The 19,104-nt window shown below is 51.1% G+C and overlaps 1 protein-coding gene across 2 annotated transcripts in view; it reads left to right on the top strand.

The window, feature by feature from the left end:
* The first annotated feature begins 8,805 nt into the window (after nucleotides 1–8,805).
* TFAP2B (transcription factor AP-2 beta) overlaps nucleotides 8,806–19,104 on the top strand; it is a 107,433-nt gene continuing 97,134 nt past the window's right edge. Inside the window, exons 1-2 of one of the 2 annotated variants that reach the window (XM_078647592.1) lie at nucleotides 8,806–8,942; nucleotides 15,459–15,914. In XM_078647592.1, coding sequence (XP_078503718.1) covers nucleotides 8,895–8,942; nucleotides 15,459–15,914 — 504 coding nt within the window. In that variant the 5' untranslated portion in view covers nucleotides 8,806–8,894. Of the gene's footprint in view, nucleotides 8,943–14,316; nucleotides 14,591–15,458; nucleotides 15,915–19,104 lie in introns of those variants that run through there. The other variant, XM_078647593.1, reaches the window with a different exon arrangement.

Genomic DNA, 19,104 nt, shown 5'->3' with positions numbered 1-19,104 from the left:
GCGCAGCCGCAACACTGGCGGACCAGAGGGCGTGTGAGGTCAGAAGAGTGCAGCAGCAATAGGATTGCACCAGAAGGCGTGTGATGTCAAACGCGCGTAGCCATGCTACACTGGCGGACCAGAGAGTGTATGACGTCACAATGGCGCAGCAGCACTATACTGGCTGACCGTGAGGCCACAATGGCGCAGCCGCACTACACTGGTGGACCAGAGGGTGGGTGAGGTCATGAGGTGGCAGCCGCACTACAGCAGTGAGCCAGGGACCGTGTGAGGTCACAAGAGAGTGGCTGCACTACGCTAGAGAACAAGAGGGCCCTGGAGAACTACACTACAACAGTGACCCAGGGATAGTGTGAGTTCACAAGGGAGTCGCTGCACTACACAAATGAGCCAGGGAACGCGTGATGTCACAAGAGAGTGACCACACTGCACCTGTGAGCCAGGGAACGCATGAGGTCACAAGAGAGTGGCCACACTACACCAGTGAGCCAGGGAACGCGTGAGGTCACATTGGCCCTCCTGGATCTCTTGAATGTAACTCAGCTGACCCAGTGGGTTGTCAAACCCACCCACTTACAAGGCCATGTGTTAGATCTAGTGTGTTCTTTTTCTTTTTTTTTTTGCAGAGTTTTATATAGCGCGAACTAGACCCAAACCGAATCAGGTATCAGAGCGCTTCACATAGCACCAGTTACGTTACATGAGGACACACTTTCATTTTAGGCACGGGGAGATTAAGTGATTTGCCCAGAATCACAGGAGGTTTTTGGCGTCGTTACCGAGGCTCGAACCCAGATCCCCAGGTCCGAGGTCGAGCGCCTTAGCCGTTAGGCCAACTCCTCTCCTAACTTTTCACTAGATATGAATGATCCATGGCCGGTATCCTGGTCTGACCATGCCGTGATTACTTTTTCCTGGGCCATGGGCAAGCCGTTTCGCCAACCTCCTCTCTCTTCTGGGGCTCTAGCCTGAAAAATTAGTATTCCGGGACTTGTTGAGGCCTTGTCTCACTCGCAGGTAGCCCCTGCCCACGATCTTGAAGGGCAAGTTGACCAATTTAACGCCTGGGTCAGCAATGGGGTCAAATCCATCTGCAAACCCGTGTCTAAAGCCCACCAGCGGGAGATGCCCTCTCAACCATGGTACTCGCCTTTGTTAAAAGATCTGAAGCGAAATTGTAAGAAGTTAGAACGACTTTGGAGGGCGGCCTATTGTCCGCTAGCCAAAGCTAACCTCCGCGCTTCTCAGAGAATATACTACACTGCGGTGAAGAAAGCAAAAAGTGAGTACTTCACGTCCAGAATTATGAAGGCCGATAACAATGGCAAGGAGATCTTTGCCATTGTTCAAAGCTTCATGTCCCCCCGAGCTGAGCAAAAGGTCATCCCCGTCTCGGCGGGCTGGTGTGAGGAGCTTTCATCCTTCTTCATCAATAAGATCAAACTTATTGAAGAGGGCCTAGCACTGTTTACCGTCCTCCCTCACCCTCCTCCCGACTGAACAATCTGCTCCCCCCCCCAGCAGGCACCTATCCCAGTTTGACATGGCAGAACTACCTGATATTCTTACCATCCTCAAATCTCTAAAATCTGGATCTCCCTCAGATCCCTGCCCTGCCAGGGTTCTGGCTGGAGTGGCGGATACTATAGGCACGGAAGTCACAACCTTGGTATATAGGTCGCTGCAATCAGCCACGGTGCCTAGACAATGGAAGCAGGCTAAGCTCCTTCCACTGCTATAGAAACCTTCGGCAGACCCACTCATAACAGCTAACTATCGGCCCATCTCCCTGCTACCAGCGCTGGTCGAAGTCTGCGAGAAGGTCGCCTTTCACCAATTGAATGCTTTTGTAGAAGACTCGGGGGCTCTCCACCCAGCGCAGTCAGGCTTCAGATCATCTTTTAGTACTGAGACGGCTCTGGTCGAGGTGACGGAGTCAATCAGGGAATGTCTGGATAAGGGCGGCAGAGCGGCCTTGATTTTTTTGGACCTCTCTGCCGCCTTTGATACGGTACCCCATCAACTTCTCCTGGCGCGTCTATCATCTATTGGCCTCTCCGGGGCAGTGTGGTCATGGCTGGAATCCTTTCTAAGCTCCCGCTCCCAGCAAGTCTGGATGCCTCCCTACTCGTCCTCGGCCAGAGAAGTTCAGACAGGGGTCCCTCAGGGCTCGCGTTGGGCCCGCTTCTCTTTAACATCTACATGACCCCTGTGATCTTCCTGGCCGAAGAACTGGGCGCCAAGATTATGGCCTACGCCGACGACACCCAGCTTCTGTTTACCTGGGACAATTCGAACGTAGACATAGATGCGGCGCAAAAATGTCTGGCCGCCGTATTCACTTGGCTTGCCCAGGCCAAACTTAAATGTAACGAGGGAAAGTCGGAAATCATTCTCTATGGGCAGTTTCCCGCTCAGTTTACAGAAACATTGTGGCCCTTCGGATTTTCCCCGTCCTCTTTCCGAAGGCGGCCTATCCAAGAATCCAGGCATTTGGTTTGGAGAAGATCTGAGGTTTACAGAGCACATAAAAAGACTCTTGGGCGTCTGCTTTGGGACCCTTAAGTCCTTAGGCCGATTCTTTCCCCTGCTTCCCCAACAGGCCAAGGAGATGGTTGCCCGAGCACTCATCTTGTCTCGCCTGGACTATGCCAACGTACTTTATCTCGACATACCAGCATTCTTGGTTAATAAGCTACAACTTATCCAGAATGCTGCGGCGAGACTCCTCTTGGGCATCTCTAAACCAACTAGCATAAGATCGCAAACGTCCTCACTACACTGGCTGCCAGTGGCACAGAGGGTACAATTTAAGGCCCTTGTCTTAACACACAGAGCCTTACACGACTCAGGCCCCTCTTACATTAGGAAGAGAGTAGCCTTCTACATCCCCCGACGATCTTTAAGGTCGGCGGCCCAGCGTTTGATGGTAATTCCTTACTTCCGTCGAACTAGGTTGGGCGGTCAATCTTTTTCTGTGAAAGCAGCCATTCTTTGGAATGCCCTACCTATAGTCCTACGTCACACTCAGGATATAAGATGTTTTAAAAAACTACTAAAAACTCACCTTTTCAGCCAGGCCTACTAATTCATTTTCTCTCGCCATAGGTGTATTATTGCTTTGCGCCAGGATACTCATGAGTAGTTGTGCGCGCTATAAATACCAATATAACATAACATAACAAGAGAGTGACCACACTGCACCAGGGAGCCAGGGAACGTGTGAGGTCACAAGAGAGTGGCTGCACTATGCTAGAGAACAAGAGGGCCCGTGAGGTCACAAGGGAGCTGGAGAACTACACTACAACAGTGACACAGGGAACGTGTGAGGTCACAAGACAGTCGCCGCACTACACAAGTGAGCCAGGGAACGCATGAGGTCACAAGAGAGTGACCACACTGCACCAGTGAGCCAGGGAACACGTGAGGTCACAAGAGAGTGGCCGCACTACACCACTGAGCCAGGGAATGTGTGAGGTCACAAGAGAGTGACCACAATGCACCAGTGAGCCAGGGAACGCGTGAGGTCACAAGAGAGTGGCCGCACTACACCACTGAGCCAGGGAATGTGTGAGGTCACAAGAGAGTGGCTGCACTACGCTAGAAAACAAGAGGGCCCGTGAGGTCACAAGGGAGCTGGAGAACTACACTACACCAGTGAGCCAGGGAACGTGTGAGGTCACAAGAGAGTGGCCGCACTACACCACTGAGCCAGGGAATGTGTGAGGTCACAAGAGAGTGGCTGCACTACGCTAGAGAACAAGAGGGCCCGTGAGGTCACAAGGGAGCTGGAGAACTACACTACACAAGTGAGCCAGGGAACGCATGAGGTCACAAGAGAGTGACCACACTGCACCAGTGAGCCAGGGAACACGTGAGGTCACAAGAGAGTGGCCGCACTACACCACTGAGCCAGGGAATGTGTGAGGTCACAAGAGAGTGACCACAATGCACCAGTGAGCCAGGGAACGCGTGAGGTCACAAGAGAGTGGCCGCACTACACCACTGAGCCAGGGAATGTGTGAGGTCACAAGAGAGTGGCTGCACTACGCTAGAAAACAAGAGGGCCCGTGAGGTCACAAGGGAGCTGGAGAACTACACTACACCAGTGAGCCAGGGAACGTGTGAGGTCACAAGAGAGTGGCCGCACTACACCACTGAGCCAGGGAATGTGTGAGGTCACAAGAGAGTGGCTGCACTACGCTAGAGAACAAGAGGGCCCGTGAGGTCACAAGGGAGCTGGAGAACTACACTACACAAGTGAGCCAGGGAACGCATGAGGTCACAAGAGAGTGACCACACTGCACCAGTGAGCCAGGGAACACGTGAGGTCACAAGAGAGTGGCCGCACTACACCACTGAGCCAGGGAATGTGTGAGGTCACAAGAGAGTGACCACAATGCACCAGTGAGCCAGGGAACGCGTGAGGTCACAAGAGAGTGGCCGCACTACACCACTGAGCCAGGGAATGTGTGAGGTCACAAGAGAGTGGCTGCACTACGCTAGAGAACAAGAGGGCCCGTGAGGTCACAAGGGAGCTGGAGAACTACACTACAACAGTGAGCCAGGGAACGTGTGAGGTCACGGCACTACACCACAGAGCCAGGGAATGTGTGAGGTCACAAGAGAGTGGCTGCACTACGCTAGAGAACAAGAGGGCCCGTGAGGTCACAAGGGAGCTGGAGAACTACACTACACAAGTGAGCCAGGGAACGCATGAGGTCACAAGAGAGTGACCACACTGCACCAGTGAGCCAGGGAACACGTGAGGTCACAAGAGAGTGGCCGCACTACACCACTGAGCCAGGGAATGTGTGAGGTCACAAGAGAGTGACCACAATGCACCAATGAGCCAGGGAACGCGTGAGGTCACAAGAGAGTGGCCGCACTACACCACTGAGCCAGGGAATGTGTGAGGTCACAAGAGAGTGGCTGCACTACGCTAGAAAACAAGAGGGCCCGTGAGGTCACAAGGGAGCTGGAGAACTACACTACACCAGTGAGCCAGGGAACGTGTGAGGTCACAAGAGAGTGGCCGCACTACACCACTGAGCCAGGGAATGTGTGAGGTCACAAGAGAGTGGCTGCACTACGCTAGAGAACAAGAGGGCCCGTGAGGTCACAAGGGAGCTGGAGAACTACACTACACAAGTGAGCCAGGGAACGCATGAGGTCACAAGAGAGTGACCACACTGCACCAGTGAGCCAGGGAACACGTGAGGTCACAAGAGAGTGGCCGCACTACACCACTGAGCCAGGGAATGTGTGAGGTCACAAGAGAGTGACCACAATGCACCAGTGAGCCAGGGAACGCGTGAGGTCACAAGAGAGTGGCCGCACTACACCACTGAGCCAGGGAATGTGTGAGGTCACAAGAGAGTGGCTGCACTACGCTAGAGAACAAGAGGGCCCGTGAGGTCACAAGGGAGCTGGAGAACTACACTACAACAGTGAGCCAGGGAACGTGTGAGGTCACGGCACTACACCACAGAGCCAGGGAATGTGTGAGGTCACAAGAGAGTGGCTGCACTACGCTAGAGAACAAGAGGGCCCGTGAGGTCACAAGGGAGCTGGAGAACTACACTACACCAGTGAGCCAGGGAATGTGTGAGGTCACAAGAGAGTGGCTGCACTACGCTAGAGAACAAGAGGGCCCGTGAGGTCACAAGGGAGCTGGAGAACTACACTACACCAGTGAGCCAGGGAACGTGTGAGGTCACAAGAGAGTTGGCGCACTACACAAGTGAGCCAGGGAACTCGTGAGGTCACAAGAGAGTGACCACACTGCACCAGTGAACCAGGGAACGCGTGAGGTCACAAGAGAGTGGCCACACTACGCTAGAGAACAAGAGGGCCGGTGAGGTAAGGAGTCGCCAGCCACACTGAACCAGTGAGCCAGGGAACATGTGAGGTCAAAAGAGAGTGACCGCACTGAACCAGTGAGCCAGGGAACGTGTGAGGTCACAAGAGAGTGACCGCACTGAACCAGTGAGCCAGGGAACGTGTGAGGTCACAAGAGAGTGACCGCACTGAACCAGTGAGCCAGGGAGCGTGTGAGGTCACAGGAGAGTGACCGCACTACACTGGCGAACCAGAAGGCCTGTGGAGATTTAAGAGCACGGCCATACTATACTGCGAACGCCTGGGGTGGGGCGTGAGGTCACAGCGAGCAGCTGCACTACAATGGGGGCGATCTGAGGTTTGAGTTTATGGAGCCCCAGGGGTAGGGGGCGTCTGGGGTCACTGGTCATAAGTGACCAGCCTCACTACACTAGAGACCCGGGAGGTCACACGGGAGTAGAGTAGTCTTACTATATCAGAGACCCGGAAGGCGTCTGCGGTCACTAATTATAAGTGATTAAGTGAGCTGGAGACGGGGAGGTGCTGGCCTCTCGTGAACAGCCTCAGTACATCGGAGACCCGCTGAGTTGTGAGGTCACCTCTCAAGTGAGAGTCTCACAGCACCGCAGGTGTGATTTGGACGAAGTGAGCAGTCTCGGTACAGTGGAGAACCCCAGGGGTGTGAGGTGACCTCTCACAAGTGAGTAGTCTCACTATACTGGAGACTCGAAGGGTGTGTGCTCGGAGTCAAGTGTGTGTGTGTGTGTGGGGGGGGGGGTAAGTGACTTAAAACACACCGGTGTTCTTATACATTTTAGTGCTCCGACAGTTGTGAAAAGTGTCAGACTCACGCTCTGGTTTGAATCGGTCTAAACACCGATAGTCATTAAACAAATGAGTCAAAGTGCATGCAAAGAAAATCTAAGTGTCTGCCGTTCCGCCTCCCAGCAGTTTCTACCGGTGACTGGTTTTGTGAACCTAGGGCTGACAGAGTATTCGTTGTTTTTTTGCCGTTTATATATAGCGCCAATATATAGCACAAGGTCATTCTAGCGCTTTACACGGGAATCGGATTGTCCTGGCATTTCCAGCCCACAACCCACAGTTCGATCTTTATACTTATTTAAACACGTCTTCTCTTCCACCCAAAGTGTTGTGGGGAATGTACGTTGCACGCTCTGTAAGGAGGGGGCTCGGGGCGCCTTTGGGGTCGGGATGGGGCAATCTGTTCATTCTGTTCTTCGTTTGTGTCTTTTTTTGATTTTTTTAAGTTAGTATTTTAATTTTCAAAACTGTATTTGAGTGCTTATTGCGTATTAGCGAGTTAAATAATAACAACAGCCATAATAAAAACAATAATAATATACTAATGCTGATAATAAAAGTAACAATACTAGTAATAATAATAACAATGACAATAATCATATCGATAATATTAATATTAATAGTAATGATAATATGAATAATAATATTAAATGATAATATTAATGATATTGATGTTAATGATATTCATGATATTAATTATATTAACGATAATATTAATAATAATAATAATAATAATAATAATAATAATAATAATAATAATAATAATAATAATAACAGTGGAATTCTACTAGTGCTAATGTTAATAGTACATTATTAGTAGTAGCATTAATAGCAGTGGTACGAGTGCTGCTGTTGGTGATGTGATTGTCAGCAGTGTGTGAAATGTAGCGCCCACAGCCCGCGGATACTGCCCGCAGCACTGTGCACGAGGTCTACGTAGCCCTCTTACCAAGTGGCGCTCTCGTGCCTCCATCTCCCTCCCCGCCCCCAGTGTATCTTCCGACCTCCTTTCCTCCCAACCTGTGCCAGGTGTGGCCTCAATCGGCTAACCTCGGCTTTGATTCGGGCTTAATATCTTCCCTCAGGGTGTACCTGCGGGCTGCCCCCACCCCATCCAGGGCGAGGGCTGCCCCACCCCATGTGCCCCCGGGGCGAGTTCTGCCCCACCCCATGTGCCCCCGGGGCGAGTTCTGCCCCACCCCATGTGCCCCCGGGGCGAGTTCTGCCCCACCCCATGTGCCCCCGGGGCGAGTTCTGCCCCACCCCATTTGCCCCCGGGGCGAATTCTGCTCCACCCCACCCGCCCCGGGGCGAGGCTGCCTTGGCGTGGTGTACCCTGTCTGCTTGTCCCAAGTGTCAGGCGGTTTGCACCTTCTTTTTGCCCTATAACGGATTTGTTGATGCCCTTTTACCCCCCTGCCTACAATAACCCTGCCCTCGCACTCCCGTGTCCGGCGCAGTCACGCTCCCGTGCAAAGCACGCGAGGCGTGGATGTGCGCTGCCTCCAGTTGTGCACACACCAGGGCACACCTCTGGGGCCGGAGTGCGGCTGCCCGCGAGGAGAGGGGCAGAAAGACCTTCGCTTTGCACGTACACGTGTGAGAGGGCCTCAGGGCACGACACCCCCTGTGCGTGGGCACCACGGGTCGGTGCAGTGAGAGCACAAGAACGGTTAGTCCAATGGGAACAGGGCAGGGTCAGTGGTGAACACGAGCATGCGGAGGTTTCTTGCTTGCACCTATGGTTACATTTTATAACTGCTCTTCTGACCACCCGTCTATTCCTCTGCCGAAAAATCAATCAATCAATCAATCTATCTATCTATCTATCTATCTATCTATCTATCTATCTATCTATCTATCTATCTATCTATCTATCTATCTATCTGTCTGTCTGTCTGTCTGTCTGTCTGTCTGTCTGTCTGTCTGTCTACCTACCTACCTACCTACCTACCTACCTATCCGTTGTCGGTCTGTGCGTCTGCCTGTCTACCACCAATATTCCACCCGTGTGCCTGTCTCTCGGTCCTTCCGAGAGTGCCTCCCTGCCTCGCCCCTCGCTTCAGACACCACACAATGTAGAAGTTGCAGATAGACAGGGCCGCCGGATTCGGTCCCTGCCCCCCTTTTCCAATTATAGACGGCTCATTACAGACAGGGGGTGCTGGGAAGGCAGACATCTGCTGCTCACATGAGCGCACTCCCCTTCCAGAGAACAGGCAGGCACCATGCTCTGGAAACTCGTGGAGAACGTGAAGTATGAAGACATCTACGAGGTGAGCGGGCCGGGGGCGAAGGGTCACTTCAAGCGAGGGGCAGCCGGCACTTCACCGGACAGGGTCCAAGGAAGCGGTTCAAGGGTACTTCAAGGAAGGTGCAGCGGCACTTCACCGGACAGGCTCCAAAGAAGCGGGCACTTTGAGGCGCAGCCGGCACTTATCCGGAATGGGTCCAAAGAAGCTGGCCGGGGGTGAAGCGGCACTTCAACCAAGGGACAGTCCCACTTCACCGACAGGGGCAGAGAGATGCGGACAGAGTGGGACAAAGAGGAACTTCAAGCGAAGGACAGTCGGCACTTCACCGGACGGTGGTCGAGAGCAGCAGGCATGGGAGGGGGTGGGAGGTATTTGGGGGTAAGCAGACATTTCGTCGGACAGGGGTCGAGATCAGCGGGCAGAGAGGGTGAAGCGGGCACTTCAGCTGACAGGAGCAGAGAGTAACGGACGAGGGTGTCATATGGGAGGAAGCGAGCACTGCAAGCGAGGGTCAGCGGGCACTTCGCCAGACAGGGGTCGGGGGCAGCGGGCAGAGGGATTGAAGAGAGCACTTCAAGCGAAAGGCAACCTGCACTTCTCCAGACAGGGGTCGAGAGCTGTGAGCAGATGGGGGGTGGGGGTGGTTGACGAAGGCACTTCAAGGGATGGGCGCGCTGCACTTCATCGGACAGGGACTGATAGACCCCAACATAGGATGTCAGAGTTGGTGCCGAATACACTTTAAGCCAGAGACAACCTGCACTTCACCGGACAAGGGAGAGAGATAGTGCACTGCACCCATGCCCCGGCGTGATGCCCAGGGATGACGAAAAATACGTTCTTGAAAGTGCTGAAGCCAAGAAAGTGTTTAATGGAAGAGGTGTCACTTCCCAGGACCAGTGCTGTCTACCCCCGCTCGGGCGCTGCTCTCTCACACCAGCCAAGAAAGCAACGCGCTTAAAAGCCAATTATGGAGCTTTGTGTGTTTATATGGACGATAGTGCATTTATAATTTCAAAAGGCGCGAGCGACGTGCGTGTTTCATTGTGACCGTTTTTGTGGGGGAAACAATTTCTCTAAAATATACTAAGATATGTAGTTTACAAGTGCGGAGGGTCTTCTAATATCACAACACGTCATTAAATCTACATTTTCTGTGCTCGCTATGAATGACATAGTGTGAGCCTGCCCCCGCCCCGAACGTTGGAATATTGTTAGTTTTTTTTTGTTCCATATATTTTATTGGCATTTAAAAGTAACGTGCAAAAAACATTCAAGTGTTACAGAACCCTTGCAATGCATATAAATAAATGTACCATAATAAAATGTAATACGTATGTATGGAGGGCGTACATGCAGTAGTCAGCGTGAAAATCAGCAAAGTTAGGTTAACATTAGTAGTTTGAAGTCATTTTTTTCTGTTTGCCTTTGGTAAGATGCTTTTCTTTATAACTGTACATGTATTTGTGATGCTTGCGTCCATTGTGCCAGTGGGCATACTGGGGCAGGAAAGACACAGGTACAATCAGCCCTGGCAGGCTTTCAGTAGTCACGAGTCCGGCACTTATAGAAACTTGGAGAGGTGGAAAGAAAGGGAAGGTTTCCAGATTATTGGATGGGAGAAGGAAATCGAGAGATGGAAAATGCGGGGGGAAATGGGCTACAGAAAGAAAGCCAACAAACGAAGGAATTAAAACTGAAAATGAGAGGACATTTAGAACGCGCGGAAGAGCGAAAGAAAGTGTGACAGGAGGCAGAAAACAAACAAGGAAAGTAACAATCATGGGTAGAAAGAAGCAAGAAAGAGAAAGTGATGTGTAAGAAAAGCGGAATGGTAAAAAAAAAGTTTTGAGGTAAATGCAGGTTTACGAATAATTGTTTAGTAACTATATAGGACACGTGTTTGAAATAAAAAAATAATAATTTGTTATAGACAAAAAAAGCAACTGGCCTCGTGTGCAGCTGACCTGCGGGGGCCTCGTGCCTCCCTTTAAAACCGAGGGTCCATGCGAAGAATTGGTTTGTGCTGGTCTGTTGTGAGGGTCCCCGCCACGGGCTGGTGCGTGGGGTTGCTGCGGGTTTGACAAGTGTCGAGGGTCTAGTGGGGATTTCTTTTTGTGGGTCTTTTGCGTTGAAAGGATCTTGTGCCGTGTTTTTGTTGTGTGGTACATTGGGGGGTTCAATGGGGTATTGTTGCAGGGGTCTACTGCATGTTTTTGTGGGGGCGGGGGAGTTTGTTATGGGGGCTGAGTGTGTTCTCTCTCTTCCAAGGCCTGGTACCCCCTTTGCGGGGTCTGGCAGTGTTCTGTGGGGGCTGCAGCTGGGGTGCCCCGGCAATGAAAGGCCCCGTCAGGGTGATTTGCACTGAGCCCTGGCATATGCACGATTCGTTCCGGACAGAAAGCTGCGGCGCCCCGTCCTCCCCCGACACCCCCAGCTGCACCCCTCCAGTCCGAGCCCCTCGTGCTGAACTGCACCTCCTCTCTGGCCGGGCAGAGGGGGCTCCTGCGGAGGCCCCGGGACCCCCTCGTGTTCCCCGATATCCACCATGTGCACCTCAAGTCTGACAGAGTTTGCACGGAAGGACACACGTGTTCTACTTGTGCAAACGCAACATGTGAGCACACTTAACAGAACGCGATGGGGCATTACTTTCCAGGGGGGAGTGGGGGCATAAAACAGGCTGGGGAAACAAACGCTGTAGTCTTATGGAGCGAAAACAATGTTGACCAGCACATCGAGGGGAGAAATGTGTTGGCTAGCTGAGCCCGGGACCCTAGGAGGCTAGTGGACTGGGGGAAATGGAGCAGCCTTGTGGAAAAAAACTGGAAAGCATGTCGGCAGCTAGAGGGTGAGTGCATGTTAGCACTGTTGACTAGTGGGGGATAACATGGAATCGTCGGCCAGTAGTGCAAGAAAAAGAGGTGCCTGGTGGAAGGGGGTGACAGATGGATAGTCCAGGAGAGAAACAAGCGAGTGCTGGGTGCAGGATATAGAGGCACAGGAAAGGCATTGGAAGGGGATACGGGTAGAGACCCGAGCTGCCGACTTTGGAACGGGGGATCCGGGTTCTAGTCTCGGCGTCCGCTCAACACCCTGTGATTCTGGACGAAGCATCACCGAATCTCCCCGTGCCTACAGAAAATGAATGTGTCCGTGTGTCAGGTGAAGCGCTTCGATACCTTCGGGTCAAGTTGCGCTATATTAAAAAAAACTGCATTGTTCACTAGTGGAAACAGGAATCGGTGGTCCGTGCCAATAGAGAAAATGTGTTTTCCGGTAACAGGAGGTAAACAGAGTATTGTAAAATGAAAGGAGCATAAAGCGGTCCAGCCAGTAGTAAGCATCACATTCAGGGTACGCGTTTGTCTAGCAGACAATCCAAATATTCTTCTCCACTTACACTAGCAAAATGCTTTGCTTGATAAAAAGTAAATAAAAGTGAGCGCTCTGATTCCCAAGTATGGCAAAGTGAGACACGCGAACAGAGGAAAATCCGGCATCTGTGAGCACGAGCTGCAGACACAAATTTTCATTTTACCCAGGGTTCTGCAATTCCTAAGGTCTTTTTCTCGATAAAACAGAAATCTGCCTCCCCGAAACTTCACACTGTCTGTCTGCAAGCACTGACGGATACTTGTGATCCTGGACAGGCCGGTGAAAGCGCCTTTGGAGCGGCTGCGACAGGCCGAGGGCTCCGCTCCTTCCCCGGCCGAGGGCCGAAGAGAGAGGGTTTAACTTTAACAGGAGCCGTCAGGCCAGTTCAGCTGGTTCCGGAACCTCTCGCTGAGAGCCCCTTGAGCCCCCGGCCATCCCGGGACTTGCAATCACCCATGGAGCCTGGGGCAAACCGGGGCCGCCCATCCCCTCGGTTCTTTCACCTCCCTTCTGTTAAATGTTTATAAACATCGGCGCCCTTCCGTCTTTGCGCAAGAGCACACAGTTGCCGGCATGTTTTGGTACAGCCGAGAGTGGCCGATGATAATCTGCGGCACAGGGCGGAAGAATGAGGCAAAATAAACTTCTCAGTGAACTGGGCATTCCTTGAAAGGCCTAATTGAGGCAGTGAACAGGAAGTTTAAAATGAATACATTGTGGCAGGAGCCCCGGATTTATTTACCTTTGGAGCATATATGCTGTTCTGTTTTAGGTGGTCCATAAAGTACAAAAATGTAATAAAAAAGAAGTGAGTTTGAGTTTTACTGAAGGACTGCACAGGCTTCCCCCTGGAAAGAAAACAAAATTAAATAAGACATGGGCAGTTTGTCTCTTTATGTGTATGTAAAGACTTTTTGTGTGTGTGTGTGTGTGTGTGTGTGTGCGCGTGTGTTATACATATATGCATACACACACACACACACACACACACACACATATATATATATATATATACATATATATATATATATATATATATATATATATATATATATAGAGAGAGAGAGAGAGAGAGAGAGAGAGAGAGAGAGAGAGAGAGAGAGAGAGAGAGAGAGAAAGAGAGAGAGGTCTTTCTTTGCCTCCTTGTCTTCAGTTCTTCTTTCTCTCCTATCCTTCCCTTTAGCCCAGGCCTTTTGTCTATATTTGTGTTTTTCTTTTGGTTTTTCCTGGCTCCCCCTCTGACACTCCTCTTCCTTGATGTCCAGCCGCTCTGCCTGTCTCTTCTGCTACCCTCTCTCCATCTCCGACCTTCTCTTTGTCTCGAGCTCTTTGTCTACCTTTCAGCTACTCTTTCTTCTCTCTCTGCCTTGTCCTCCTTCTCTCGATCTCACTGTCTTTCCCTCATGATGCGTCTTCCTGTTTCCTATTCCTGTTCTTTGCTACGTTTCTGCCTGTCCTGCTTCTCTCTCCCCCACCCAGCCTTTCTCTCTCTCTCATTCCCTTTCTTTAAACCCTTTCGCTGTCTAACCTTTCGTTTCTCTAGCATTCTCCCCCTGGCTCTCCCTACTAAAGCCCCTGTCTGTTTCTCCTTCTCCCCTGCCCCAGGGCCCTTCCTCTACCCCTCTTTGTATCTATCTTTCGTTCTGTCCCTGTGGTCATTTATTTCCCCTCTCGCAATCATTCCCTTTGCTTGTGTAACTTTTAGTTTCTCTTTCACTCTCTCCCTGGCGCTCTCTCTCTCCCTTCCTCTGCCCCTCGTTGTATCTCTCTTCCCCTCCCTGCCTGTGCCCCCTCTCCTCCCTCCCCCTGCTAAACTTCTTCCCCTCCAGCCTGCCCGCGCGGCCGCCCCCTCGCGCCTCCTGAGGCTGCGCGCACGCGCGCGCCCGCGCCACTGCTGGGCGCGCGCCGGAGCCGGCTGCAGCGCTTCACGCCCCACTTCCCCCCGTGCAGCCTCCGCGGCGCTGGAATATTAATAGTCATGACGGCCACTGGCTGCCTCTCGGTGTAGACGGCAGCGCGAGGGGTGCCCGCCAGTCGCAGCCTCGCCCTGGGTCGGACAGCAGCAGCGCCGCAGCCACAGGGGCGCACACCCCCGCTTCTGGGGACTCCTTCTGATGGATAGCGCTGGGAAGACCTCAAGCGGCGCCCTGCTCACACCCTCTTGATTTTTTTTCTTTTGTCAATCGTTGTTATTTTTTTTCTCTTTTTAAAAAAAATATTTCATCTGTTACCAGCACCGTCTCTGTGTTTTTACCTCTGCCCAGATGTTAGTCCACACCTATTCCGCGATGGTGAGTGCGAACTCTGCATTTTTCCACCTTCTTCTGTAATCGCCTTTGGCTTTGTAATTTAGGTCAGTAATTGCAGACTTGCCACAGCAGCTGCGCCTGTCCTCGGGCACCTCTGCATTTTTATTAAGGGTTAGAGAGGGTTGGCAGCCCGGGGATAGGAAGGGAAAAACACAAAGTTACTAAGCCGTAGCTTTTGGCGATTTGGACAGCAATTTAAGAAAACTGTATTTTTTTTTAAACTTTGTTTATATACATGGGCAACGCTCCGCCTGTTTTGATTAGAGGTCGTTTTCTGCTCTCTCGCTCCTTTTTAACATTATTGTTTTGCTAGCTTTTGCAGTAATCACACCTTTAGTATTTACTAGTTGTGTTGTTTCGGCCTTTTTTTCCGGATGACTGTTCGAGTGTCTTCTAATAAAATACGCCTTTGCAAACAAAACAAGGGAACATATAGTGCTTTAACACCACTTCTTTTTAAATTTTTTTTAATGACTTTTAGTTTTGAGCCTTTTCTATGTTCACATTGTGGCCTGTGTTTTCCCTGTTTTGCAAACTCATTTTGTTTTTCTCAGCTCGCTTTTGTTTAGGGCCTATTTGACTGGTTCGTTTGTGTTTAATTTTTAGTGAGTTTTTATTTACCACTTTTAGGAAATGCACCTCTGGCTCTGCTAATGTCTGCGCTGCCGGGGCTGAGGGACATATAGGTTTCTGTTCTGTTCTGCCATGCATTGGAGTTGGTCCTTTGGATAAGGTGTGTGTGTGGGCTGTGTTTGCATGCACGTGTGTTTGTATGTGTGAAACAGACTCGCTCTTGCTGTTTCTTGCTTGTGTACTGACACTTTCTCCTGTTCTCTTTGCCTCCCTCCAGGACCGCCATGACGGCGTGCCCAGCCACAGCTCCCGCCTGTCCCAGCTGGGCGGCGTGTCCCAGGGGCCCTACTCCAGCGCGCCCCCGCTCTCCCACACGCCCTCGTCGGACTTCCAGCCGCCTTACTTCCCGCCCCCCTACCAGCCGCTGCCCTACCACCAGAGCCAGGACCCCTACTCGCACGTCAACGACCCGTACTCCCTGAACCCGCTGCACCAGCCCCAGCAGCACCCGTGGGGGCAGCGCCAGCGGCAGGAGGTGGGCTCCGACGCCGGCTCCCTGCTGCCCCAGCCCCGGGCCTCGCTGCCCCAGCTCCCCGGACTGGACCCCCGGCGCGACTACCACTCGGTGCGGCGGCCGGACGTGCTGCTGCACTCGGCCCACCACGGCCTGGACTCGGGCATGGGGGACAGCCTGTCTCTGCATGGCATCGGCCACCCCATGGATGACGTGCAGGTAAGAGGTGTGCGCACTCAGCTGTGATCCTCGGCACATGCGGGACACATGACTTTAAGGGGATCTTCGGGGGAGAACGGATGTGTGGATAGGGAGAAACCCTAGAAAAGTGAAGGTACTGCCAGGGCCAACACTTTATAAAAATGTCTGCCTGGTCAAACAATACAAACATGGGCTTTAAAGGGGGCAGCAATTAATTTTAAGTGTGTGAAAAGGAAGCACCGATTAAAAATGAAAGTAAGTGTAAAGGTGCAACGCGCATTCAAAGGGGCCTAAAATGGAATGATACAATATGTGGAAAAACAAACTCAGCACCTCTTTTCACACTCCCACATCACAAGCTAGAATGCCATGTTTTTGATGACGCCTGGTGGGGTTTTGGGTTCCATTGGGACACATTTCACCAGGAGCCCCTTTAATTTTACCATTCAACAAGTTTCATGTCAGAATGCCGCCATATTCCTGACATTCTGAAGTGTCAAAGTTCAGTTTCGATCCACGGGTGGCCTCCCCCACCCAGATATCGTCCCCTTCCCTCCCCGGGAACATACAAAGTAGCCTAAACTCTTTGCCTTGGTGTGCTTTCAATCTGAGCTGCTCAGCCTTTTATCCAAAGGAAATGGGATAATTGGCCGTCCTTCCAAAGCAATCTAGTGGAAGAGGTAATTCTGTCTGGACTGATGCAGGCCGGTGGGAGGGACGAATCACATTTCGGCTTATTGCCCCGACCATATTTGTCCAAACATTACCTCGTAGAACCAGGGCCCCTGCCCTGTGGCCCCCGCCCTGCAGCCCGAGGTGTTTTAAGTGTGATTTCTCTTCTGTCGCCTCGAGCTTCTTACGAAAAGTGATGTGGCAACGAAGTTTACACTGGGGTGGTTTTATCCGTCTTGGAAATTCCAGTTGGCCATTTACAAATGGTTTGCTTTGGACACAGTTCCCGGAGTGTGGTGTTTCGGACAGACTGCTACAGTTGCATCTTACAGTTGTGTGGTATAAACGGCTGGTTTGCGCTTCAGATGTAATTTTAATTTTAAGCAGCAGAGCCGCCGTCGCATCTTTGCAGTTGATTATAAATCTCCTATCAGTCCTAAAGTCAATTTCAGGCAAATGCGCCGACCACTTAGAACCCCCCTGTGGCTGGTCCTGGAGCGCCGCCTGGGAAGCAATGCTCATAATTGTGTGGAAAAGGAGAACAGACTCACGGGGTGGGGGCGAGGTGAGGTTAATCCCGTGTCTATAGCTTTAGAGTGGTACCTTCATTTTGTTTCAATTTACCAAACACAAGAGTGTCACCGAAAGGGGATTTAAACGTAGTCACAGACTAGTCAGTGTGTGCCACTGACACCAGGCCGTGTTGTGTGTCCCCAGGACTTCACCGGACCACTCACTTTAACCACCTCATGGCAGGCAGCCTCACTGCCCTACTCACTATAACCACCCCAGGGCAGAGTCCTTGCTCCACTCACTGGAACCACATCAGTGGCCTCACTCACTGTAACCACCCCAGGGCCGCCCCATTCACTTTAACCACCACCGTTACCTCGCGCTGTGTAATCACCCCAGGCAACCTCACTGCCCTCACTCACTTTAACCACCCCATGGCAGTCTCACTCACTGCAACCACCTCATGGCAGTCTCACTCACTGCAACCACCCCAGGGCAGCTTCTGCCCTCCCTCAGTGTGTCACATTCCCGGCTTCTGACCCGAGACGCTCATAAAATAAGCGTGTGTCGCTCCCCGGGACAGTATCACGCCCCGCCCGTCAGAGGGAGCTCTCGGGCGTGAAATCGCGAAATCTGGCGGGGAAGTCTCACCCCGTGAGCCGCATCCTCCCGGACCGCTGCTCGGCAGAAGGGATTAGCGAAGACAATCGATATTGGGCTGGCCAGGGACAATAATACATCGGTAATTTAGCGTTATATCCAAATTAAGCGGTCATAGTCGGCCGCCAGGTCGGCTTAGTGTGTTAAACACTCGCCGCTGACACTTACCGTCATCTATTCAAATTCCTTAAATACTGTCTCAGCCTTGATTCCTTTCGTGGTCGATACATTGAGTATCACTTTCTGGTTAAAAGTAACCCTTGTTGTTAGAAGTGTCGGGCGAGGACTGTATGAAAACACCGTTCCCTTGTTGTAGTTTTAAGAGGAAGGAAACCTGGCCTGTCCCTCCGAGCGGAACATGCCTTTTTGTGCGTTTCTTAAACCCCTCGAATGACAGGGCACAGGGTGCTTGGAGTCGAAGCTACACAAGTATCCCTTCGGAGAAGCAGTTGTGCTGCCTATGTGTCCAGTGAACTCGGGTCCACACCGAATTAAAAATCTTCAAAGGGCCTCACATGGCATGTTGTTTTGTGCACAAATGTGAAACATTTTCAAACACACCAAACTGGAATTAAGTGTGGGGAGGGAAGTGTATGCAAGTCAGTCTGTGGGAATCCACCGTGAATGGCATAATGAACGGGTGGCTGCATTTAATACATTCATTACCCGCAGCCAGTGTCACTGTTTATTGTCAAATACGGCAGTCACTGTCAAATCTGTTACCTGATGACGATGATAAAATTAATAAAAAATAATAATATTAATAATACAAATTATTATTCTTATCGTCATCATCATCATTGCACTAAACAAATGTGAAAAATATGAATATTGTTACTATACTCATCATAATACCTTGTGTCCATATTCTCACCCTAAACCCGACTGCCGCTGCTCCACTGTGCAACTGCTTGTCTCAAAAACCACCAGTCGCATTGACTTTATTTCTAAATTGTTGTGTTTCTACTGGGAGTAGTGTCGGTATAGATTTATTAATATGCTATCGTCATTTAAGGGAATGACATATTCTTTTTTCATCGCAAAATTATGGGGCGTGTGTATCTTCAAACCCCGGACGACCGTGCACCTTAATTGAAAAAATTATACCCATGAAATGCCCACGAGAGGTCTTTGCTTCCTCCCTTTTTGTAGATGGGTATATATATATGAAATTAAAAATAGCTCGTGCCGAATTATCAGTCTCTTTTGTTGTGAACCTTTACCTTTTATACATTTACATTAACTATCGAAAGCTCTGCTCCCGGCGCCTCGAGGAACTTTACGTTTCATTTCTTTAAATATAGGTGCGCTTAAATCTGCGTACATTTCACGCGAGACAACTCTACCGCGTTTTTCATTTCTT

The sequence above is a fragment of the Lissotriton helveticus genome, chromosome 6, assembly GCF_964261635.1.
Source record: "Lissotriton helveticus chromosome 6, aLisHel1.1, whole genome shotgun sequence".
NCBI classification, from domain to species: Eukaryota; Metazoa; Chordata; class Amphibia; order Caudata; family Salamandridae; genus Lissotriton; species Lissotriton helveticus.
This window is presented reverse-complemented; position numbering and strand designations above follow the sequence as displayed.